The 26,287-nt window shown below is 41.5% G+C and overlaps 1 protein-coding gene across 1 annotated transcript in view; it reads right to left on the bottom strand.

Moving 5' to 3' along the window:
* Window positions 1–8,030: 8,030 nt before the first annotated feature.
* Window positions 8,031–26,287, bottom strand: part of mccc1 (methylcrotonyl-CoA carboxylase subunit) — a 55,220-nt gene continuing 36,963 nt past the window's right edge. The window contains exons 15-19 of the mRNA XM_067416372.1: window positions 18,410–18,459; window positions 18,129–18,266; window positions 15,755–15,862; window positions 8,451–8,522; window positions 8,031–8,371 (exon numbers count right to left, since the gene is read on the bottom strand). Of these exons, the coding sequence (XP_067272473.1) occupies window positions 8,249–8,371; window positions 8,451–8,522; window positions 15,755–15,862; window positions 18,129–18,266; window positions 18,410–18,459 (491 nt within the window). The 3' untranslated portion in view covers window positions 8,031–8,248. The remainder of the gene's footprint in view (window positions 8,372–8,450; window positions 8,523–15,754; window positions 15,863–18,128; window positions 18,267–18,409; window positions 18,460–26,287) is intronic.

Here is a 26,287-nt window from a genome sequence, read left to right as displayed (position 1 = left end):
ACTGTTACGCTTGTATCTCTTCCATACGTTTGCATGGTATCGTGCTTGCATGACGCGTCAATATAAACACGGCACCCAAGTAAAAAAAAAAAAAAAGAGAGAAATTATTATACCTTAACTAGGACTCAAAGGTGGAATAAAACTGGTTTTGACCACAGAACATTTTAGGTTACAGCTGTAACCATGGTTCCCTGAGAAGGAGAATGAGACACTGTGACTGGATAGATGCTATTGGGAATGCCATCAGTGTGACCGGACCGGTGTCTAAAGCATGTGTACGCAGGGCGCCTGTGACAATAAGAGGAAACCTGCAACAGACGTCATTCATTTCTTTATTTGAAGGAGAGGTGCAGGCAAATCCGAGGCATAGCAGCGAGATGCAGTGTCTTGTTACCCATGTAACCCATCCTTTCCCAACTTCACTGGTTTCCTGTGGCCAATCCAGTATCCAGTTTCAAGTCTGTCATAGACCCACTCCCCAATATCTTGCTGAGTTATTACAACCATATGTTTTTGCCCGGACCCTCAGATCTAGCAATGGTAGTTTGCTTATCGTACCGAGGTAAAAACTCTGTGGTGGTAGGGCTTTTAGTGTTATAGGCCCTAAGCCTGGGAATAAGCTGCCCCCTATTCTTCGTACCACCCCTACTCTTAAGACCTTCAATACCCAACTTAAAACTCATCTATTCTCCATGCTCACTCTCTTATTTTTTTATGTTACATGAATACTTTATTGTATTTGATGTTTTGTTTGAATCTATAACTTGTTATTTATCTGTAGTTATAGGGAACAGCCCACAAGAGCTGCAGTGTTGGAGATGCTCTGACCCAGTCCTCTAGGCATCACAATTTGGCCCTTGTCAAACTCAAGTTCAAGTTCAAGTTCAAGAGTTTTATTTGTCACATACACAGTTATAGAGAATACAACCGGCAGTGAAATGTAAACAGGTCCGCTCCATGGACAGCAAATAACAATTAACAAAAAAAGCACAATAAATTATAAAATAGGGATAGGATAAAATAGGAATAGGATAAGGTGCTATATATATATACATATGTAGAATTATGAATAAATCAAGTAAAAGAAATAAGAGATGTGGAATAAAATAAGTGAGATAAAGTAAACTGGAGACTATAAAAATAAATCTGTGGATAACAGAAGTGCAGGAGTGTAATGTGCAAACAGCATTATAATGAGTAGTTACATGAAACACAAGAATAAAGTACAGTGCAATATCAGTATGTGAGTTTGTTAATACTGAAGTGAGGTGAAGTCACATGTTGTTAAGTGACAGCGTTCAGGAGTCTGATGGCCTGTGGGAAGAAACTCCTCCTGAGTCTCTCAGTTTTGGCCATCAGGCTACGGAAGCGCTTACCAGAAGGCAGCCGGGTGAAGTGGGGGTTGGCCGGGTGATTAATGTCCTTGATGATTTTTGTAGCTCTGCCTGTGCATCGTTTGATGTAGATGTCCTGCAGAGACGGGAGAGCTGACCCTGAGATGCGCTCGGACAAGCGCACCACTCTTTGCAGGGCTTTGCAGTCGTGACTGGTGCTGTTACCATACCACGCTGTGATGCACTGAGTTAGTAAACTTTCTATCGCCCCTGAATAGAAAGTTTTCAGGATAGCTGGTGAGACCCGGAATTTCCTCAGCTGGCGCAGGTGGTACAGTCTTTGCCTGGCCTTTTTCACCTGAGACTGGATATGTGCAGTCCAGGTCAGGTCCTCGGAGATGTTGACACCCAGGTATTTGAAGCTGCTCACTCTCTCTACTGGTGTCACGCTGATCATCAGAGGGGAATATGACCGCTGCTGTCTCTTCCTGAAGTCCACAATCAGTTCTTTGGTCTTGTTCACATTCAGAAGGAGACAGTTGTCTTGGCACCATGATGTCAGTTGCTCCACCTCATCCAAGTATGCGGTCTCATTGTTGTTGGAAATGAGGCCCAGGACAACAGTATCATCCGCAAACTTGATGACAGAGGTGGAGCTGTGTGTGGACAAACAGTCATGCGTGTAGAGAGAGTAGAGCAGGGGACTGAGGACACAGCCCTGTGGAGCTCCCACACTCACGGTGATGGAGGTGGAGGTGAACTGTCCTACTCTCACCACCTGAGGTCTGCCAGTGAGGAAATCTTCAATCCAGTGACAGAGAGAAGAGTTCAGGCCGAGATCCAGGAGTTTGTTAGTTAGCTTAATGGGAACTATGGTGTTAAAGGCTGAACTATAGTCAATAAATAGCAGTCTTACATAGTTCCCATTCTTGCTGTCGATGTGTGTGAGGGAGGAGTGGAGGACGTGAGAGATGGCATCTTCAGTCGATCTATTGGGACGATAAGCGAACTGAAGAGGGTCCAAGGTGTCAGGGATGGAGGAGCAAATGTTGTTTTTGATGAGTCTCTCAAAGACCTTCATGACTAAAGACGTGAGAGCCACTGGGCGATAGTCATTTAGGCAAGAGGGTTTACTGTTCTTAGGGACAGGGATGATGGTGGATTTTTTGAATGAGGTTGGGACCACAGATGTAGCAAGGGACTCATTGAAGATGGATGTGAGGAGTCCAGCGAGCTGATCAGCACAGGACCGCAGGACACGACCTGAAACACCATCCGGACCAGCAGCTTTCCTAACATCCACACGTTTGAGTGTCCTACGAACGTCATCCTCCGAGACAGAGATCACGTGATTGTTGCAGCTCTGAGTGATTCTGTCTGACGCGTCACTCGGCGGTGTCGCGCTGCCGCGATTGCCATCAAAGCGAGCGTAGAAAGAGTTTAACTCGTTCACAAGCAACGGATCAGCTCTCACTTCTGCAGAGGATTTCGTTCCAAAAGCACAGATGGTCCTCAGTCCCTGCCACATCCGCCGGGAGTCGTTGAGTTGGAAATAAGACTCCACGCGATCCCTATAACGGAGCTTTGCGGCTTTAACGGCGCGTCGGAGAGCATAACAGGATGATTTATAATCCCTCATATTCCCTGTTAGTAGACCGGCGTTGTATGCGGCAGTGCGGGCGTTCACTGCAGCGCGGATTGAACTGTCCACCCACGGTTTCTGATTAGAGAAGGACGTTATAGTTATTGTTTGTGTGGCTTGCTCTGTCAGTGTGTTGATGAAGCAGAGCGCCACATCAGTGAACTCGCTGACGTCCGATGAACTCGCTCGGAACATGTCCCAGTCAACGTCGTCAAGAGCTGCCTGTAGCGTGATCTCTGAATAAGGCGACCCGCGTTTAACTTCCCGCCTCACCGGGGGTTCCTGAACGAGCCTTTGTTTGTACTCAGGTGTAAGGAAAATGGCGGCATGGTCCGATTTACCAAAGGCTGGTAGTGAACGAGCCTTGTAGGCATTCTTATACAGAGAATAGCAGTGATCCAGTGTGTTTGCTCCTCGTGTGGGACAGGAGACATGTTGGTGAAAGTTAGGCAATACTTTCTTAAGGTTGGCTTTGTTAAAATCACCCGCGACGACGAAAGCCGCATCGGGGTGGCTGTTTGTGGAGCCGCTGATGGCATCATGGAGGCTAGATAAAGCCAGTCCCGTGTCTGCCTGTGGCGGAATATAAACCACAGTGGCGACGACTGAAGAAAACTCCCTAGGCAGATAGAATGGGCGGCAAATTATTGATAAATGTTCCAGGTGAGGCGAGCAGGATCGCGAAAGGATGGAGATGTTTCTGGGATCGCACCATTTCTTGTTTATCATGAAACACACTCCGCCGCCTTTGGTTTTACCGGCTTCGGCTGTTCTGTCCATCCGGAAAACAGAGAAGTTCTCAGACGGCGTCACAGCTGTGTCCGGGACCGCGGGCGTGAGCCATGTTTCGGACAAACAATAGATGTTGCAGTCTCTCATGTCCCGTTGGAAACTTATCCTGGCTCTAAGAACGTCCATCTTATTCTCCAAGGATTGGACATTTGCGAGCAGAATGCTCGGGAGAGGGGGACTGAATGCTCTCTTCCTCAGTCTGTTGCGGATCCCAGCGCGTTTCCCGCGGTGTTTTTTGAATCTTCGCCTACGAGTCGGGTGGCCTTTGTTCAACTCGGCGTTCCGAAGAATCTCAGGTGGCCACAGAGGATTGATGAAAGCGTCTTGAACCAGGTCAGTGTAGCGATAACCTATATCCAAAAGTGTTTTGCTATCATAGCAGACCAAGGCTGATGATAGATTAGTAAAAATCGAGAACAAAAGAGTGTAGAATAATAAATAAAAGCAAAGTCTCAGAGGAGCGACCTGAACGGCGACCGAACACGGCGGCGCCATCTTGCAAAAAGATGGCGCTCAAATCCTTACGCTTTCCAATTTTTTCTGCTTCTAACACATCAACTTTGATGTTCACTTGCTACCTAATATATCCACCCACTAATATATCCTGCTTATGTACCTGTGCTAGTCATATAATTAGAATATCATCAAAAAGTTGATTTATTTCACTAATTCCATTCAAAAAGTGAAACTTGTATATTATATTAATTCATTACACACCGACTGATATATTTCAAATGTTTATTTCTTTTAATTTTAATTATTATTACTGACAACTAGGGAAAATCCCAAATTCAATATCTCAGTAATTTTGAATATTACTAAGAACTATTACAAAGAAAGGATTTTTAGAAATCTTGGCGAACTGAAAAGTATGAACATGAAAAGTATGAGCATGTACAGCACTCAATACTTAGTTGTGGCTCCTTTTGCCTGAATTACTGCAGCGATGCGGCGTGGCATGGAGTCGATCAGTCTGTGACCCTGCTCAGGTGTTATGAGAGGCGAGCCCAGGCTGCTCTGATAGTGGCCTTCAGCTCTTCTGCATTGATGGCTCTGGAGTATTGTGAGGAGGAAGATACGATACGCCACAGCTGTTCTATGGGGTTAAGGTCAGCCGAGTTTGCTGGCCAATTAAGAACAGGGATACAATGGTCCTTAAACCAGGAACTGGTTGCTTTGGCACTGTGCAGGTGTGTCTTGCAAACGTCTGAGTATAGTGGTTCTTGAAGCACTGACTCCAGCTGCAGTCCACTCTTTTTGAATCTCCCCCACATTTTTTAATGGGTTTTGTTTCACAATCCTCTCCAGGAAGCGGTCAACATAGGGTTTGAGGGAGTCGCCTGTCAATTGCGTCATATCTGCGCTACCCTTGATTTCGGGTTTTACTTGGCAGGAGCGCTTTACTCTTAGCAGTGTGAACAAGTGAACCCACGGAGAAACGTCATAACATCATTTTAAACACACTTAAAAGTATCTAATATGATAAACAGAGCTGCTTTACCTCATAATCATAACCGGAAGAGCGGATCAGTGCACCCCGGCGAATGTGTCCCGCCCCGTCATAATAAAAGTCTCGATACTCACGTGTGTGTTTGTGTAACAATCACTCCAGCGGCTGTGCTCTGCTTCACAACACTCGGTCCTGCTCTGCTTTAGACTACAGTAACGTTAATAACCGCATCCATGAATGTGATTTCTGCCCGAGTCCTATTTTCCACCGGCTGTGATGAGACCACATGTCCCAAGATGCTGCGCTCACACTTGGCGTCATCAAACTACGCCTTTGTTTTGATTAGGCGCCCTTCAGTGGATGGAAAGTTGCATAGTGCACCTTTAAAGGCCTTTGCAGGTGTTTTGAGTTAATTAGCTGATTAGATTGTGGCACTAGGTGTCTTCAATATTCTAATTTTCTGAGATACTGAATTTGTGATTTTCCTTAGTTAATCAGCTATAATCATCAAAATTAAAAGAACTAAACATTTTAAATATATCAGTCTGTGTGTAATGAATGAAGTTTCACATTTTGAATGGAATTGGTGAAATAAATCAACGTTTTGATGATATTCTAAATATATGACAAGCACCTGTTCTTTGATTCCACACGTGGCTTTTATTATTTTGGCTCATCCGCCAACAGGACCCTGATTTCGACCTTGCTAAAGTTCTTTTTTTTTTGCCACTCGCCATTCACAAGTAAAGGATTTAGACATTGACTGGAGCTAATGATATTCATTAGGGGGCATTTACAAGGCGGAGATCTGAAACCATTCAGCTGCGCAAGTTCAAGATCATTTGCGATTTATAGATTTTTTGTTCTATAAATGTACACGTTTTTTGTGTACGTACATTTTTTCGTGATCATGCTTGAGCACATTTGAGAAATTATCTTAAGACAGTTTATGATGTAGGAAAGTTTCTACGCAACATTTTATAAACGAGGCCCCTCCACTAATTGTGAACTTAATATTAAAGCTGGAAAATCTTTAATTGAATTAGACTCTAGAGACTTAATATAAAACAAACCCTTTAATGATGAAGGTTAAAAATGTTAAGAGATACAGATTCTACATTTGCTTCAGTATTTAAACCGACATCAAGCCACCTTATTCACCGCAAATGACAATCACTGTTAAGTGACGCTTCACAAGAGCGCTATCATGACAAGTCATGGACTAGAAACAACATGAGTGGAGTGACTGTCGAAATGCAAATACTTGCATGTACAGTCTTGTTCAAAATAATAGCAGTACAATGTGACTAACCAGAATAATCAAGGTTTTTCGTATATTTTTTTATTGCTACGTGGCAAACAAGTTACCAGTAGGTTCAGTAGATTCTCAGAAAACAAATGAGACCCAGCATTCATGATATGCACGCTCTTAAGGCTGTGCAATTGGGCAATTAGTTGAAAGGGGTGTGTTCAAAAAAATAGCAGTGTGGCATTCAATCACTGAGGTCATCAATTTTGTGAAGAAACAGGTGTGAATCAGGTGGCCCCTATTTAAGGATGAAGCCAACACTTGTTGAACATGCATTTGAAAGCTGAGGACAATGGGTCGTTCAAGACATTGTTCAGAAGAACAGCGTACTTTCATTAAAAAGTTGATTAGAGAGGGGAAAACCTATAAAGAGGTGCAAAAAATGATAGGCTGTTCAGCTAAAATGATCTCCAATGCCTTAAAATGGAGAGCAAAACCAGAGAGACGTGGAAGAAAACGGAAGACAGCCATCAAAATGGATAGAAGAATAACCAGAATGGCAAAGGCTCAGCCAATGATCACCTCCAGGATGATCAAAGACAGTCTGGAGTTACCTGTAAGTACTGTGACAGTTAGAAGACGTCTGTGTGAAGCTAATCTATTTTCAAGAATCCCCCGCAAAGTCCCTCTGTTAAAAAAAAGGCATGTGCAGAAGAGGTTACAATTTGCCAAAGAACACATCAACTGGCCTAAAGAGAAATGGAGGAACATTTTGTGGACTGATGAGAGTAAAATTGTTCTTTTTGGGTCCAAGGGCCACAGGCAGTTTGTGAGACGACCCCCAAACTCTGAATTCAAGCCACAGTACACAGTGAAGACAGTGAAGCATGGAGGTGCAAGCATCATGATATGGGCATGTTTCTCCTACTATGGTGTTGGGCCTATTTATCGCATACCAGGGATCATGGATCAGTTTGCATATGTTAAAATACTTGAAGAGGTCATGTTGCCCTATGCTGAAGAGGACATGCCCTTGAAATGGTTGTTTCAACAAGACAATGACCCAAAACACACTAGTAAACGGGCAAAGTCTTGGTTGCAAACCAACAAAATTAATGTTATGGAGTGGCCAGCCCAATCTCCAGACCTTAATCCAATTGAGAACTTGTGGGGTGATATCAAAAATGCTGTTTCTGAAGCAAAACCAAGAAATGTGAATGAATTGTGGGATGTTGTTAAAGAATCATGGAGTGGAATAACAGCTGAGAGGTGCCACAAGTTGGTTGACTCCATGCCACACAGATGTCAAGCAGTTTTAAAAAACTGTGGCCATACAACTAAATATTAGTTTAGTGATTCACAGGATTGCTAAATCCCAGAAAAAAAACATGTTTGTACAAAATAGTTTTGAGTTTGTACAGTCAAAGGTAGACACTGCTATTTTTTTGAACACACCCCTTTCAACTAATTGCCCAATTGCACAGCCTTAAGAGCGAGCATATCATGAATGCTGGGTCTTGTTTGTTTTCTGACACTCTACTGAAAAAATTGACAACAAATGAGAACCACAGAAACACTAAGTTAATTGGGACTGAATTCCACACAAATAAATCTACAGGTAACAAGATGTCTGGGTATTTAGATGAGCAAGAAAGTTTCTAGTTTGCGTTATAAATATCAAAAGATTGAAACTAATTTGTAGTGCTTCAAGATCTTTTATTGTGCAGCAACTTGTCCAAGTTGAGATTTTCCAGCCATCCATCTGTAATGTTGCTCTGGGTTTACTCTGCTGCAGATCCTTCCTCTTCCTCCATCTCCACCAAAGCTGCGTGCCGGTTGGCCTGCGAGCCCTCCTTGAAGAACACCTTCTTGATGACGCCTGCTTTGGGGGCACGGATGGTGTGCTGCCCAGAAAGAGAAGGACCCCATGAGTTTTAATATGGACTATAAAGTGCAATGAATGAGAACGTGATGGAGCCTCACCTCCATCTTCATGGCAATCATCACCATTAAGGGATCTCCTTTCTGGACCGAGTCTCCAGCCTTGACTAGCACCTACAAAGAAACCAAAGGCAAGTTCAACCTTCGGTGACAGGAACACAGGCACTATATTCAGTAAATCTGACAGAAACCTAGCCTAGAAATCTAGACGCACCCAAGCGGCAGGAGATGTAATTTGCAGCCAGGGCGTCTAGCAACTCGAGCTTGCAAGCTTGAAAAACCAAACTCTAGTCAGGCCAATCACACACTGCAAAAAATGCTTTTCTTACAAAGTATTTTTGTCTTATTTCTAGGCCAAACATCTAAAAATTATTAAAACAAAGTATTTACTAGACAAGCAAAAGTAATTGTCTGGTTTTGGGAAAAAATTAACTCACAATTAAGAGTATTTCATAAAATAAAAATATTTTGGCAGATTATTTAGCTTATTTTAAGCAAAAACTCTCTTAATTTTGAGTTATTTTCCCCCAAAACCAGACAATAATTTTTTACTTGTTTAGTAAATGATTCTTAATGTAAGAATTTTTATATATTTTGACTAGAAACAAGACAAAAATACTAAGAAATGCAGAGTTGCGGCGGTTCCCGCTACTTGAAAAAAAAGATGGCTGCTGCTGCTGGCAAACAGCAGTCTTTCGAATTGGCTGTTGTGATTGGTCTACTGCATACTGGAGGCATCGGAAATTAAACTTCCATTACCATATCTGATGCTTTTGTTTTACCGTATTAATTCCAGCACTACTCCTTATTAAGTGCATTAAAATGGATAAAAAATTCTGCGACGGGCACTTTACTGTTTTGGCTGTAAATGTGACCTCTTAAAGGTTGGGTAAGTGCTATCTGGTAACCGTTGTTGATATTTCAAATCACCAAAACAAACACGCCCCTACCCCCAAAAGGGTCTCGGCCCTATTTTAATAGCTCCGCCCCACACATGCATAAACCCAGGCAACGACAACGGCAGAATCTGTGTCAATCACTATCTCACCCTGTTAAAATCCATGTGGTAGTGGTCTATCGTCCTCCAGGTCACCTCGGTAACTTTGTGGAGGAGTTGGATGTGTTACATTCTAGCTTCCCTGAGGATGGCATTCCTCTGATTCTGCTTGGTGACTTCAACATCCATCTTGATAAACACCTAGCCGCAGACTTCAGCACTCTACTGACTTCATTTGACCTTAAGTTAGTATCTACTACGGCTACTCACAGATCAGGTAACCAATTAGACCTCGTCTACACATGCAACTGCTCCACGGACAACACTTTAGTTACTCCATTACACACCTCAGACCACTTTCTCATCACTCTTAACCTCATACTGACTCCTGATACAACACACACTCCTACACAGATTAGCTTTCGGCGTAATCTACGCTCACTCTCTCCCTCTCGCCTATCCACTATGGTTTCATCTTCACTCCCTCCACCTCAGCACTGGACACTAACAGTGCTACTGACACTCTTTGCTCCACTCTAACATCCTCCTTAGACAGTTTTTGCCCCCTTTCATCCAGACCAGCCCGCCCCACCCCATCTGCCCCCTGGCTGTCTGATGTTCTCCGTGAACATCGCTCTGGACTCAGGGCGGCAGAGAGGAAATGGCGGAAATCTAAAAACTATACTGACCTTACCTTGTATCAGTCTCTTCTTTCTCTACAAATGTCTCCACTGCTAAAACAACATACTACCACAACAAAATCAACAATTGCTCTAATTCTCGCACACTCTTTAAAACATTCTCCTCTCTCCTTTGTCCTCCTCCTCCCCCTCCTTCATCAACTCTTACAGCTGATGACTTTGCATCATTTTTCACAAACAAAACATCTCTCATCAGCAACCAGTTCTCCTCATCACAAACTGACACACACATCTCAACAACTAACACGAACACGCTTCCATCCTTCTCTCCGCTCTCCACGGCAGATATTTCTTAACTCATCCTTTCCAATCACCCTACTACCTGTCCACTTGATCCTATACCCACTCACCTCCTTCAGGCCATTTCTTCTTCAATCACTCCTGCACTCACTCACATTGTCAACACTTCTCTTCACAAGGGAACCTTTCCCACAGCATTTAAGCAGGCTCGGGTAACCCCACTGCTTAAGAAACCCTCTCTGAATCCAGCACTTTTAGAAAACTACCGACCGGTATCCCTTCTGCCTTTCATTGCAAAGACCCTTGAGCGAGTTGTGTTCAATCAACTCTCTATTTTTCTTGAACAGAGCGACCTCCTGGACAACAACCAATCTGGCTTCAAAAGCGGCCATTCGACTGAGACTGCCTTGCTCTCGGTAACTGAGGCACTTAGACTGGCAAAAGCAGCTTCCAAATCCTCAGTGCTCATCCTGCTGGATCTGTCTGCTGCTTTTGACACAGTTAACCACCAGATCCTCCTGTCAACACTTAAGAAGATGGGTATCTCAGGAACTGCTCTCCAGTGGTTCAGGTCTTACCTCTCTGGTAGGTCCTACAGGGTGTCATGGAGAGGTGAAGTGTCTAAGTCACATGATGTAGCTAATGGGGTTCCCCAGGGCTCAGTCCTTGGACCACTTCTCTTCTCCATCTACATGTCATAATTAGGTTCTGTCATTCAGAAACACGGCTTCTCCTATCACTGCTATGCTAATGACACTCAACTCCACTTCTCATTTCAACCAGATGATCCTACAGTCAGTGTTCGTATTGCTGCCTGTCTGACAGACATTTCTGACTGGATGAAGGAGCATCACCTTCAACTCAATCTTGCAAAGACAGAATTACTTGTTTTCTCAACCAACCCAGCACTTCATCAAAATTTCTCCATTCAGCTTGGTTCATCAACCATAACTCCATCAAGGACAGCCAGGAACCTTGGAGTTGTGATTGATGACCAGTTAAACTTCACTGACCACATTACTGCAACAGCCCGGTCCTGCAGATTTGCTTTATACAACATTAGAAAGATTAGACCCTTCCTATCAGAACAGGCTGCACAACTCCTGGTTCAAGCTCTTGTTCTCTCCAGACTGGACTATTGTAATGCTCTTCTGGCTGGGCTTCCAGCATGCACTATCAAACCCTTGCAGCTGATCCAGAATGCAGCGGCGAGAGTGGTCTTTAAAGGGGGGGTGAAATGCTGTTTCATGCATACTGAGCTTTTTACACTGTTAAAGACTTGGATTCCCATCCTAAACATAGACAAAGTTTCAAAAACTAATGTTGGACGTTTGATGGAGTATTTCTGTGTGAAAAATACTCCTTCCGGTTTCTCACAAGTTTCGGAGAGTTTTTTTCGAGTATGGGTCCACTTGACGTTAATAAAATGGAAGGTCCTTGTATGGGCCGTACGGGCTCTTCTCCCGGTAGGGTGCCCGCGCGCGTGACTAGAGGGAGAGAGGAAATGCACGCCGTAAACACTGCTCTCGCGCCGCGCTCCACTTTATTCCTATGGGTGACGTCGAGCGACTTCAACACTTCAGCACAGCATTCCGGGAAGGCAGCGCTGCATTTGAACCGATTTGAACGCAGAAATGACGGGAAGCTTCAAAGCATCGCTTCAGTCCCGTCTCAAAGTGGATTTCCACGGTCACTGCTGTCACAGGACTTCAACAAATCATACCAAAGAAGTGTGTTTTTGACGGAGCGGTCCCAGCGATAAAGGTTCGGTCCTGCTTTGGAAGCAGCCGGTGAGTAAATCTGCTTCAAATGTCTCTGCTATTGGCTCGTCGCGTGGGTAAACATCAGTAGACACGATCGCGTGCTTCGTCATTCAAATGCGCTAACGGTTACTCCATTGTTGTTCTCTGTATAACGTTAAACTAGTCTGACTCTGACGTGCAAAACCGTTTTGCTTGCTACTTCTAAGGTCTAGTCGCATACAATAGTCCATAAACCGAATCATGTCCTCATAAACTGCGAGTAAAGACACACAAAGGCCCCTAAATACAGTCCATACCACAGAGACGGACGTCCTGATGTTGCCGTTTCTCCTGTTCAATTTATTTCTGCCTCAGATTTGATTCTGGATCATATATCTATTAGCTGAGATAGCCATGGGTTTCTCCCCTATGGTTTCTCCACGCTTGAGGACGTCACCGCTTTGTTTGCGATCGTCATTCTTTAGCTCTGCCCACACAATACGCCTCCAGGCGCTCGTTTTTTTCCGGAAAGACTCGGTAGAGCCCATATTTCTTTTATAAATATGATAAAACTAAAGATTTTTCGGAGATATGAAGGATACAATACTACTCTATAGGTACTCAAGATTGACATGAGATTGACTGAAACTGAGTGTTTCACCCCCCCTTTAATGAGCCGAAGAGAGCGCATGTTACGCCTCTCTTCATCAGACTGCACTGGTTGCCAATGGCTGCTCGCATCAAATTCAAGGCACTAGTTCTCGCCTACAAAACAACCACTGGCTCTGCACCTAAACTCACTTGTTCAGACTTACACACCTTCCAGAAGCTTGCGTTCTGCGAGTAAGCGTCGCCTCGTGGTTCCATCCCAAAGAGGCATGAAATCGCTCTCACAGACATTTTCCTGGACCGTTCCCACCTGGTGGAATGACCTGCCGATCTCAATTCGTGCTGCCGAGTCTGTAGCCATTTTAAAAAAAACATCTTAAGACACATCTTTTCTAATTGCACCTGACCTATAAAGAATAGCACTTAACTATCCATTAATTTTTGTTTGTTTGTCCAAAAAAAAAAAAAAAAAAAAGTGTGTACTGTGCTCGATTAACTGAGACTTCTTACAGCTCTTGTTGGCCTTGTTTGTTTCGTTGCTTCTATTGCTCTCCCCTTTTTTGTAAGTCACTTTGGATAAAAGCGTCTGCTAAATGATTAAATGTAAATGTAAATGCAACTAATCCAGGCTGAATATTCAATGAAAAGTCACCCCTTCCATCACAAAAACACAAACCAGTCTCATGAACAACTCGATAGAACATGAGCACGAGTCCAACTAGCAATATATTACAATTATGACCAGATTAGAGTTATAGCGATCACAAAACACAAACCGTTCTCATGATCAACTCGATAGAACACGAGCCGGCAGTCCAGCTAACGACATATTACAATTATGACCAGATTAGAGTTATAGCGATCACAAAACACAAACCGTTCTCATGATCAACTCGATAGTACACGAGCCGACAGTCCAGCTAACGACATATTACAATTATGACCAGATTAGAGTTATAGCGATCACAAAACACAAACCGTTCTCATGAACAACTCGATAGAACACGAGCTGACAGTCCAGCTAACGACATATTACAATTATGACCAGATTAGAGTTATAGCGATCACAAAACACAAACCGTTCTCAAACAACTCGATAGAACACGAGCCGGCAGTCCAGCTAACGACATATTACAATTATGACCAGATTAGAGTTATAGCGATCACAAAACACAAACCGTTCTCATGATCAACTCGATAGTACACGAGCCGACAGTCCAGCTAACGACATACCGTATTTTCCGGACTATAAGTCGCTCCGGAGTATAAGTCGCATCAGTCAAAAAATGCGTCATGACGCGGAAAAAAACATATATAAGTCGCACTGGACTATAAGTCGCATTAGGGCAGAGCTGGAGCATGCAAGCACCTGCTCGAGTGCACTCGCTCGTGCCCGCTTCACTGCATAACCCGAGCAGAAGAAAGAAAGTTTGAAGTGAGTGAGAAACTTGTAAGGGACTGGCGAAAAGCAGAGGTTACTTTAATTGTGATGAAGAAGAAAAAGAAATCTACTTGCGGACTGTAAGCAAGATGGCCAGAGCTGAAGGAACGAGTCCACAGAGGCTTGAACTCTCTGCCGGGAGAAGCTCAGCCGCGCGAGACGAACGCTGTGAGAATCGTTCTCCGCTGCATGTTTTACTACATGCTGTTTGTATTTTGCAGAATAAGATTTTCTTTATGGGGGCATTTTGTTTGTGTTCAGTCTTTCAAGTTGTTGTCTATAAGTAAATATTAGGCTACAGGAGCAGCATAGAGCGCATTCTCGCGGCTATATGTTTATTCTTGTCAGTCAGTATGAAATAAATTTGATATATAAGTCGCACCTGACTATAAGTCGCAGGACCAGCCAAACTATGAAAAAAAGTGCGACTTATAGTCCGGAAAATACGGTATTACAATTATGACCAGATTAGAGTTATAGCGATCACAAAAACACAAACCGTTCTCATGAACAGCTCGATAGTACATGAGCCGACAGTCCAGCTAACGACATATTACAATTATGACCGGATAAGGGTTATATAGATCGTGAAAAGAGGAAACAAACATATTTTAGGAGTATAGTATCTTACTTGTCGGACACATTTTGTGAGCTGATCTTGAAACAGACAGTGAGGAGATCCATACGGTGTGGAAATGAACGGGTCTTTATCATCGCTGAAGTGACGAACAAACAAGTGAACAAGACACGAGTATATTCAAGCCAAAGCAGCATATATTAGTTCTCAGCTAATGTCCGTCCTGTGTTTTGAATAATGACGTGCACCGAGCCTCTCTTCTCACCATCATTAGTAGACACGCCCCTTACTGCTGATTGGCTAACTCTCTTCTCACCATCATTAGTAGACACGCCCCTTACTGCTGATTGGCTAACTCTCTCCTCACCATCATTAGTAGACACGCCCCTTACTGCTGATTGGCTAACTCTCTTCTCACCATCATTAGTAGACACGCCCCTTACTGCTGATTGGCTAACTCTCTCTTCTCACTATCATTATTAGACACGCCCCTTACTGCTGATTGGGTAACTCTCTCTTCTCACCATCATTATTAGACACGCCCCTTACTGCTGATTGGCTAACTCTCTCTTCTCACCATCATTATTAGACACGCCCCTTACTGCTGATTGGCTAACTCTCTCCTCACCATCATTAGTAGACACGCCCCTTACTGCTGATTGGCTAACTCTCTCTTCTCACCATCATTATTAGACACACCCCTTACTGCTGATTGGCTAACTCTCTCTTCTCACCATCATTATTAGACACGTCCCTTACTGCTGATTGGCTAACTCTCTCTTCTCACCATCATTATTAGACACACCCCTTACTGCTGATTGGCTAACTCTCTTCTCACCATCATTAGTAGACACGCCCCTTACTGCTGATTGGCTACAAGTTTGTTATTGGACTCAGCCCCAGCCTGTTTTGTAATAACACTTACCCAACCTTTAACACATTATTTTCAGTATTTATGATTCTTGACACTAATCTACTCTGGCATACTGGAGGATGTACAGTACACAAACTGGAGTTCAACCGCAGCTGCCTTGAATACCTTCTCAATGGTGCCAGTCATGGGCGCAATAGTGCCACTCTGTGCCCCGGAGCCACTAACACCAGCCAGGAACTTGGGCACCGGCACACCCACCTGGGCACTGCCCTCCTAAAAGAGGACAAAAGCAGAACACAAAACATCAGACACAGTCTTGACATGAAGTCTGAAGTGTAAATTCAAAGGGGGAAAGAAACTGAAAGGGCAAATCTGAAATCCACTGCCGCTTCAATATATACGTATATACTTAATAAATTCATAATCAAAGCCTTAATCAATATTTATCTTCCTATATTATTATAATGATTCAGTTATGATTTTGCTTTATGTTTCTTGTTTTCTAAAATGTCTCATTTAATTATTATATTTTATTCCTTTTATATTTACTTTTACTGAAAAACTAAAGAGTCAAGATGAATATTGCCTGAACTAAATGTCTGTACTCTCACTGAGAGAAAGCACATGTTATCAGTATGTTTTGGAGAAATGTTTTGTTTATAATTAATTAAGATGTTCTCAACCTCGGTGGAAAACTAAATTAAAAATTAACATTATTTCTTAAAGGGTTAGTTCACCCAAAAATGAAATGTGTCATTAGCTCCTCACCCTAATGTCGTTCCACACCCGTAAGACCTCCGTTCATCTTCACACACAGTTTAAGATATGTGACCAGTCACGGAAAGTAGGGACACAAGTCGGTTCTGGGGCATTTTAAGTTATTCACAGATTCTGAAAGTGTGGTCTCCAAGCTTTCCAACGATGTGTAACACATGGAAATCTGATAATATTTGGAGAAGTTGTGGCCATCTGAATGTAGGCCTTTAGAAAAGTGTAAACGAGAGAAAACAGCCTCTGAAGTTTCGCAGTTCTCACCTGTTCTCACCTGCTGGGAGTGACAATAGGGCTCATTTACATCTCATTTAGATAAGCCACACCCCCTGTAAAGCTGCAAGGCTGCTAGTAACGACAGACGTAACGGGAAAAATCGGACCGCATCCTACTAATAATAAAGATGCTAACATAACCATCTAAAAGGTAAAGTTCCTGATATGTCGATCTGATATGTGATGGGTAAAGGGAGTAGAGAGAGTGTGGCAAAAGGCAGATTCGATCCTATGATCCTCTGATCGAATTGCGTCAAAACTTGATGACATGCGCCTTACCACTACACTATAGCCACGGATACAGATTTGAGCCATTTCTCTGCCTTTATCCCTGTCAAATGTTACTATCGATATAGCCTCTGATTTCTTACGGTCCAACTCGTCTGATACATTCTTCCTCTTCTTCATCTTCGCTCAGTTGTAGATTAGGATATTATCCAGTCTTATTATGCCGCATTCATCGTCGCTTGGATCATCTCTACAGCCGGCCAGAGCGCTGCATAAATAATTATCCACGCGTCCCTTAGAGGGCGGGGCAATAACAAAGGCCAGTATGAAAATACACACAGACAAAACAAGGCGATTTAAACCTCAAAATATACTCAAACACGGAGAGGCTTCTTCGTGATTTCTACTAACAGATTCTGCAAAAAAGCGAAAATCACATAATGAAAAAAATCACGAGATTGAAAAAAAACGCTCTCTCATTTTTCTCAATTGTAGAGCTGCCGACTTGTGTCCCTGGTTTCCGCGACGGGTCACATATTTCATATTTAGACCGAGAGTGTATGCAAACTATACTGTCCATGTCCAGGGAATAAAAACATCATCACAGTAGTCCATATGAGACATCAGTGGGTTAATTAGAGTCTCTTGAAGCATCGGAAATACATTTGGGTCCAAAAATAACAAAAACTATGAATTTATTCAGCATTGTCTTCTCTTCTGTGTTCCTCAAATAAAGACTCAAACGGTTCTGAATCAGCGTATTGATTCATGATTCGGATCGCCAATGTCATGTGATTTCAGCAGTTTGACACGCGATCCCAATCATGAATCAAAACGCCGATTCATAACCGTTTGAATCTTTATTTGAGGAAGACAATGCTGAATAAAGTCGTAGTTTTTGTTATTTTTGGACCAAAATGTATTTCCGACGCTTCAAGAGACTCTAATTAACCCACTGATGTCTCATATGGACTACTGTGATGATGTTTTTATTCCCTTTCTGGACATGGACAGTATAGTGTGCATACACTTGCATACACTCTCGGGCTAAATATAAAATATCTTAAACTGTGTCTGAAGATGAACGGAGGTCTTACGGGTGTGGAACGACATTAGGGGGAGAAGCTAATGACATACATTTCACTTTTGGGTGAACTATCCCTTTAAGTGAATGTTTCTTTTAATTAATTGCACTCCTAACTCTTGGTCTTCATTTTTCTCTACTGGTCCTGGGTCATAAGCTGTTAACCCCTAACAAAACCCACCATAGAAAAGATGTGTACAGTGTTGTCCAGAATGACTATTTTGGGTCGGGACAGGACTCCATCCACAGAGCAGCACAGGTAGGCCACGCCCCCCTCCAGCTGCAGCTCTCCTGACACGAGGAACACCTGACCTCCAGTCTAACAAACACACATCACCCAGAGACCTTTGTGAAAAGTGAGATTTAGTGCATTGATTCTAGTCATTGTTTTGACTGAGACTGAAACAATGCTCAAACAACGCTGCTATACTTTTTGATGTGAATCCTAAAATCATAATTTACCTCCATACTATACGTCCCATCTGGATTGTATGTCACAGATAACGCCACTTCTGCAAAAGAAACAAAGTTAAATCTCATCTGGGTGAATCTGACAGAAACAAAGGATATCTCCAGGTCATATTTCACCCCAAAATCTAACAAAATTACATTTTTCTTAAAAGAAAACTAAGCTAATTTAAGACAATTAGTATTATCATTATTTTTATTGTGGCATTATTTTTATGAAAAATATGCATATTTTCTCCCCAGGTTTCAATTATTGTCATTCATAATAACACACACACACACACCACACACACACACACACACACACACAGTTTTAAACTGTAAAGTATGTGTTGCTATTTTAGAGTAATATTATTCTAGTGCCTTTGCACTGGATCTAATATTTTAAAAACATGAACTGTATATCATATATTTATATGTATACAGTCGAAATAAATTTCTATATTACAATATTAAGGTTCGTCAGGCATGGATTACAGAAAGTACAACATTTAGTTTTGCATTACAATAAAAATAATATTTGGGGGAAATGTGAATAATTGTCATAAAAATATAAAAAAAGCATAAAATATTTAATACATGCTCAATTGTCACAATGTAAAAAAGGTCCTAAAATATGTTTTGTTTTCTTTAAATGAAATATATTTGGGGAGAAGCGCTATATATGTTTGGTTAGATTCACTCTATATATCAATATCCAATTTATCAAAAGAATAAAGCCTCTTCTTTCAAATATCTTAAGTTGTGTGCAGCAGGTCTTTTGAGGGCTGGAAATTCAGGCTTGATTTGACTTTAGAAACTAGCAGACTAGTATAATACAAGGTCAATTCTACTTAACATGTTTTAGTGCGGGCACAAGCAATGGTTTCCTCGAATCTCATACACGTTTCCAATATTCACTGTTAATCTAGGAATTTTGTCAATCTGAATGTAAATGTAATATCTCTTTTATCTTTACGTTTCCATGATTAGATGTGAAGTCAGCCTTTAAACAGTTTGAGGAAGGTCACTGCCTTTAAAATGGATCTCAGTGAGAATAAAGAGGAGGAGATCCATACATCCGAAACAGAAGATTCTGGACCTGATCAGTTACAGATCCCAAGAGCACCTTCTCCAGATCTCAGCAGTGTGTCTATAAAGACTGTTGAATCCTTTATTAGGCCTAGACCTCTGTTCACTGATGGATCTATGACCTCTGAACTCAGGTAACAAATGCATCATTTATGCATCTGGCAGATCTGCGGGGAATTAATAGCCTGTCGAGCCAGACCCACATCAAGATTTTTGGTCTGGAAACTTATGGGGTTACTATTCTGCCACAATTCTGCACGCGCAAGATCATATTTTGAGCGCGGAAAAGGGCATTTTGTGTGTGTGAACTGAGTTTTGGAGAGAAATGTTCGTCTCACAAATAAGAAAGTATTTAGAGCGAACGAAAATCCATTTTTCATTTAAAATAAGCTTATTTGGATGTGCGCCGACGTTATATAATATAATGATACAGTCAGAGCGGGTATCAGAGCGCAAGCAAACGAGACGTTGCACATGTGAAATATAACTTATATTTCACATGTGCAACGTCTCGTTTGCTTGCGCTCTGATACCCGCTCTGACTGCTCGACGGCTCGCTTACTCAACACAACTTAACGTTATAATATGACATAATTCGTGCCAATCAGAGATGAGACTGCTAAATTCTGATAGGCTGGCTTAACAACCTATCACAAGACTCCCTGCATTACTCGACAGCGGAAAAGGAAATATACATGGGAAATCTAATTTAACACTGTTATAAAGTCTTTGACATTTATTTCCAAGTTCAAATGTCTACCTTTTGACAAACACACACACTGTAAAAAATTATTTAGAAAAAAAGTCACCTGGTTGCCTTAACATTTTGAGTTCATTGAAATTAAAATTTTAAGTTAATACAATTTGAAAAATTTGAGATTCGACAATCTTTATTTAAATATTATTAAAAGATTGTGTAAGCATATTGGGTAATTGTGTGTGTTTTATTTCTGATGACACTGCCAAATTGTGCTATTTTCATGATTTATCACATTTTTGATGTGGTTCAGATACAATAATATTTTGAGTTTCTATTTATTAAACAAATTTCCTTCATTGTATCAACTCAAATTTTTAATTTCAATAAACTCAAAATTTTAAGGCAACCAGGTTACTTACTTTTTTAAGTTAAACCAACAAAAACTACAAACAACATTTTTTTTTTTTTTTTCAGTGCATAAGTATCTTATTTTTTATAAATGAATATCAAATATCAAGTAGATAATAGTTCTTCTTACTGATCCTCAAGTTATGTTTAAGTTATTTAGGGTCTCTAATGTTACACATTTTCAGAAATAAAAATGGACATTTTCGCCTATATTAATTAATGAATGTGAACAAAAACTTCCTCAGAATATTTAAAAAATAGGCCATCAAATAAACATAGAAATGCAATGTAAAAGCAGTCAAATAATAATAAATACACTTCATATCGCGTCGGAGAGCATAACAGGATTATTTATAATCACTCATATTCCCTGTTAGTAGACCGGCGTTGTATGCGGCAGTGCAGCGCGGATTGAACTGTCCACCCACGGTTTCTGATTAGAGAAGGACGTTATAGTTATTGTTTGTGTGGCTTGCTCTGTCAGTGTGTTGATGAAGCAGAGCGCCACATCAGTGAACTCGCTGGCGTCCAATGAACTCGCCCGGAACATTTCCCAGTCAACGTCATCAAGAGCTGCCTGTAGCGTGATCTCTGAATGAGGCGACCAGCGTTTAACTTCCCGCCTCACCGGGGGTTCCTGAACGAGCCTTTGTTTGTACTCAGGTGTAAGGAAAATGGCGGCATGGTCCGATTTACCAAAGGCTGGTAGTGAACGAGCCTTGTAGGCATTCTTAAACAGAGAATAGCAGTGATCCAGTGTGTTTGCTCCTCGTGTGGGACAGGAGACATGTTGGTGAAAGTTAGGCAATACATTCTTAAGGTTGGCTTTGTTAAAATCACCCGCGACGATGAAAGCCGCATCGAGGTGGCTGTTTGTGGAGCCGCTGATGGCATCATGGAGGCCAGATGAAGCCAGTCCCGTGTCTGCCTGTGGTGGAATATAACCCACAGTGGAGACGACCGAAGAAAACTCCCTAGGCAGATAGAATGGGCGGCAAATGATTGATAAATGTTCCAGGTGAGGCGAGCAGGATCGCGAAAGGATGGAGATGTTTCTGGGATCACACCATTTCTTGTTGATCATGAAACACACTCCACCGCCTTTGGTTTTACCGGCCTCGACTGTTCTGTCCATCCGGAAAACAGAGAAGTTCTCAGACGGCGTCACAGCTGTGTCCGGGACTGCGGGCGTGAGCCATGTTTCTGACAAACAATAGATGTTGCAGTCTCTCATGTCCCGTTGAAAACTTATCCTGGCTCTAAGATCGTCCATCTTATTGTCCAAGGATTGGACATTTGCGAGCAGAATGCTCGGGAGAGGAGGAGTGAATGCTCTCTTCCTCAGTCTGTTGCGGATCCCAGCGCGTTTCCCGCGGTGTTTTTTGAATCTTCGCCTACGAGTCGGGTGGCCTTTGTTCAACTCGGCGTTCCGAAGAACCTCAGGTGGCCACAGAGGATTGATGAAAGCGTCTTGAACCAGGTCAGTGTAGCGATAACCTATATCCAAAAGTGTTTTGCTATCATAGCAGACCAAGGCTGATGATAGATTAGTAAAAATTTGAGAACAAAAGAGTGTAGAATAATAAATAAAAGCAAAGTCTCAGAGGAGCGACCTGAACGGCGACCGAACACGGCGGCGCCATCTTGCATATCTTGCATGAAATGTAGATTTCATGTTTGTGCTTCCATTACGAGAGCTGAACTTGATCCAAGATCATCAGTACAGTCTTCACAGACTTCTGCTGGACTTTCATCCTGAACTTCAAGGTCTGGACTCCAAGATGTATGAGGAGTGTAAAGTTGTGTTCATCTTTGATGGTCTGGATGAAAACAGAATTCCACTGATGTTCACAGACAGACAGAAAGTTTCTGACGTGACTGAGACTTCATCAGTGGGTCTGTTGATGTCAAAGCTCATGACAAAAGAGCTGCTTCCCTCAGCTCTCATCTGGATCACCTCCAGACCAGCAGCAGCCAATCAGATTCCCCCCAAATACATCAACCGTCTGACAGAGATTCAGGGATTCAGTGAGCCTCAGAAGGAGGAGTATTTCAGGAAGAGAATCAGTGACGAGCATCAAGCCAACAGAATCATCTCCCACATCAGAAGAGCAAGAAGCCTCCAAATCATGCACCACATACCTGTCTTCTGCCGGATCTCATCCACTGTGCTTCAGAAGCTCCCGAAAGAAGATCTGAGTGCAGAAATCCCTCAAACTCTGACTGAAATGTACATCCATTTTCTGATCATTCAGAGCAATGTGAGAAATCATAAGTCTGAAGAGAGAGATCCAGAGAAACTCCTGCAGTCCAGCAGAGAAGTGATTTTGAAACTGTCCGAACTGGCTTTCAAACAGCTTATGAAGAAAAATGTGATGTTCTATGAGGAGGACCTGATTGAGAGCGGCATAGACGTCACTGTATTCTGGGATTTGCACTGAGATCTTTAAGGAGGAATCTGTGATTCATCAGAGGAAAGTCTACAGCTTCATTCATCTGAGCTTTCAGGAGTTTCTGGCTGCTTTCTATGTGTTTTACTATTATATAATAAAAAATAATAACACTTTGCATTATTTGGATCAAGTATATAATCTGCATAGGGATACAGTAGATGATGCCCTTCAGCATGAAAATGGACACCTGGATCTTTTCCTGCGATTCCTGCTGGGAATCTCACTGGAGTCCAATCAGAGACTCTTCCTAACACAGGAACTGCTAACACACACAGAGAGAAAAGTGCAGAGAGCATCTGGAAAACATTACAGTACATTAAAGACAGAATCAGGACTGAGAAAGACCTCCCCACAGAAAGATCTATCAATCTGTTTCTCTGTCTGCTGGAGATGAAAGATCAGACTCTGTACAGAGAGATCCAGGAGTTTATGAAATCAGACAAACAATCAGAGAAGAAACTGTCTTCTGCTCAATGCTCAGCAATCACCTGCATCCTTCAGATGTCAGATGAGGTGCTGGATGAGTTGGACCTCAAGAAATACAACACATCAGAAGAGGGTAGAAGAAGATTGATACCAGCAGTGAGCAACTTCAGAAAAGTTCTGTAAGTAATTTATTTGGATCATATTGTAATTGCAATTCAAATGTGCATGTTCTGCCCCCGCTTCTGTGTGCGTATGGCACAGTCTAGCCTTTTACATCAGCTCGGCAGGTAGTTCACAGTTTCCCCAAGAAAAGAATGAAGCTTGTTTATCCTTTCCAAACTTTACTCAGGAAGCACTTTAAAACTGCAAAGAACAATACATTTTAGTATTCCATTCAAATACAGAAGTTGTTTATTTATAATATTGAAATTTAACCTGATAAACATATAAAAATAAATATGCCAGCTTAATGCTAACTTCTATGGGAATTTACATTATGAAGCTAACCATATGTGATCAAAATACAAATTTAGAACAAACTCAACTTAATAAACAAAGGATCTTATTACTATTATTCTTACTAGATGATGAGATAACTATATGACTTTGTACTTACAGGCAAACGTGTTTTCTGGCCAAATTAAATCAAGAGAGAAAAATATGAGACCGCTTAATTCACAGAGAGACGTTGAACTGATGCGAGACTGCTAGTAAATGTAAACAACATGCTAGGTTAGGAATCACCACAAGATGTCTCTCTTTGCCCAGATAAACAACAGAACATAACAGCGCATTTGATATAACTATTCACCCTAGAGATGCACCAAGAACAAATTTTGGAGAGTGATACATACTGTTACAAATGCACTACAACTAAAAAAGATGTATTCACATAAGTATCCTCCCCCTTCAAGTCAACACAACCTCTCTGTTATGTATGTAACCCTCATTCCTGGAAGGAGGGAACAGAGACGTCATGTCAGGAAAGCAGAGAGGCAGCCTGCAATTGACTCTGATAGCACCTTGGGGGCAAGCTCTTGATTGTCTCAGCCTGCTTCTGGTCTGCTGAGAACTGCTATGCGCTGTGACTTTAATCATGGTCAATCTCCATGTGCAGTTCCTGCATCAACCCTGGCTCAAAACTACCCTTCTGCATTATGAGGGCTTTGGCCTACCATGGACATGCTATACAATACAATCCCTTCCTCTAGTATGGGAACATATCTTTAAAAGCTAATCAAATAAAAAAAGGGCTTTGTAAAAAACTTTTATTTAGTTTCTATTCATGCCAAAAAGACAGTAGAAGGTCAGTAAAAACAAGGGCAAATGTAAGTTCTCTGGGAAATGGCACAAGAAAAATAACTTTTGGTTATGGATAAGGCCCCCTGGCCCATGGCTTTGACAATCTTAATGTTTTTTAATCAGCACATCAGGGAAATGTATGAATTTTAACACCCCCAAAGGTTTGATTAATACCTAACAATTCAAGCTGGTCTAGGTGAACATTTAGGCTACTATTAGGGGAAATTTTAAGCTATAGAGAGAAACTGTTTTTGTATGTCGTTCCATGTGGTTTTGTAAAAATCTGTCCACTAAACTTACTAAAAACATTTTTTTGTCTCTTTCAGTCTTGCTGACTGTAATCTCACTAGTCCCAGCTATGAAATTGTGGTCTCAGCTCTACAGTCATCAAACTCTCCTCTTAAAGAGCTTGACCTGAGTAGCAATGACCTGAAAGACACAGGAGTAAAGATTCTCTCTGATGCACTGAAGAGTACAAACTGTAATCTGGAGATACTGCGGTGTGTGAGAATAGAGCTGCAAAATTATGAATGATCATTACATTTGATTTTGAACATAGCTGTGATAGTTGTAGTTTTAAATTCGTTAACGAAAAAAGTGATTGTTGACAACATTTTTTAACATGACTAAGATGTGACAAAGACAATATGACGTAAACGTCCTGAACTATAATAACATGTAATGTCGATGACGAAAAAAGACAAGATTACAATGTAGTTTAAAAATAAAAACTGGGTTCCAGCATTCATGCTTGCAGTTTCAAGATTTCAATCATTTAAATACCCAATCAGAGCTTTTCTTTTACAACCCCAAATCAGAAAAATAAAAAAGAAAGTAGTGATTTCTAAATTTACTTTGACTTGTATTTCATTGCAGACAATATGAACACAAAATATTTCATGTTTTGTCTGGTCAACTTCATATCATTTGTAAATATGCATCCTTTCCTGTCATTCAGACCTGCAACACATTTCACCCGTATGTGTTTTCAATGGCATATTATAAACTTACGAGAATACTTTATTACTTGAAAGAAGTAAATGTACATTAATGAGCACATATATTTTTGAAAGAACTAAGAGTTTTTAGCTAAGAATAAACTAAAAAAGTTACACAGTGTAGCTTTAAAAAACAAAAACTATCATAATGGATTATCTTTAATCAACTCTTGAATGTGGAGAAGTTTAATTAAAAAAAGCAACATTTTGAGCAAAAAGCTGAGAGAATCATGTTTTTTCCCCCTAGGAAAATTTATAAAACAAAATCACTGACTAAATCTTGAATATTTAAAAGTAACATGATAATACTCCAATATAAACCATGGATTAAATAAAGCTATGGATTATCTTGTGGTGATGGCTGAAAAGATGCAACTTATTCAAATATGCAGATTGGAAAATGTCCATATGAATTAGTATAACGGATTTGATCTTCAGTACTGCATGTGTTCGTCCTATAAACATCTCCAAGAGCGGCTCTAGAAAGCAGAAGATTTATGGAGGAGATTTCTGT

Source organism: Pseudorasbora parva, chromosome 14 (assembly GCF_024679245.1).
Source record: "Pseudorasbora parva isolate DD20220531a chromosome 14, ASM2467924v1, whole genome shotgun sequence".
In the NCBI taxonomy this organism is placed as follows: Eukaryota; Metazoa; Chordata; class Actinopteri; order Cypriniformes; family Gobionidae; genus Pseudorasbora; species Pseudorasbora parva.
The sequence above is the reverse complement of the archived record's forward strand: the minus strand, read 5'-3'. Positions and strand labels throughout refer to the sequence as shown.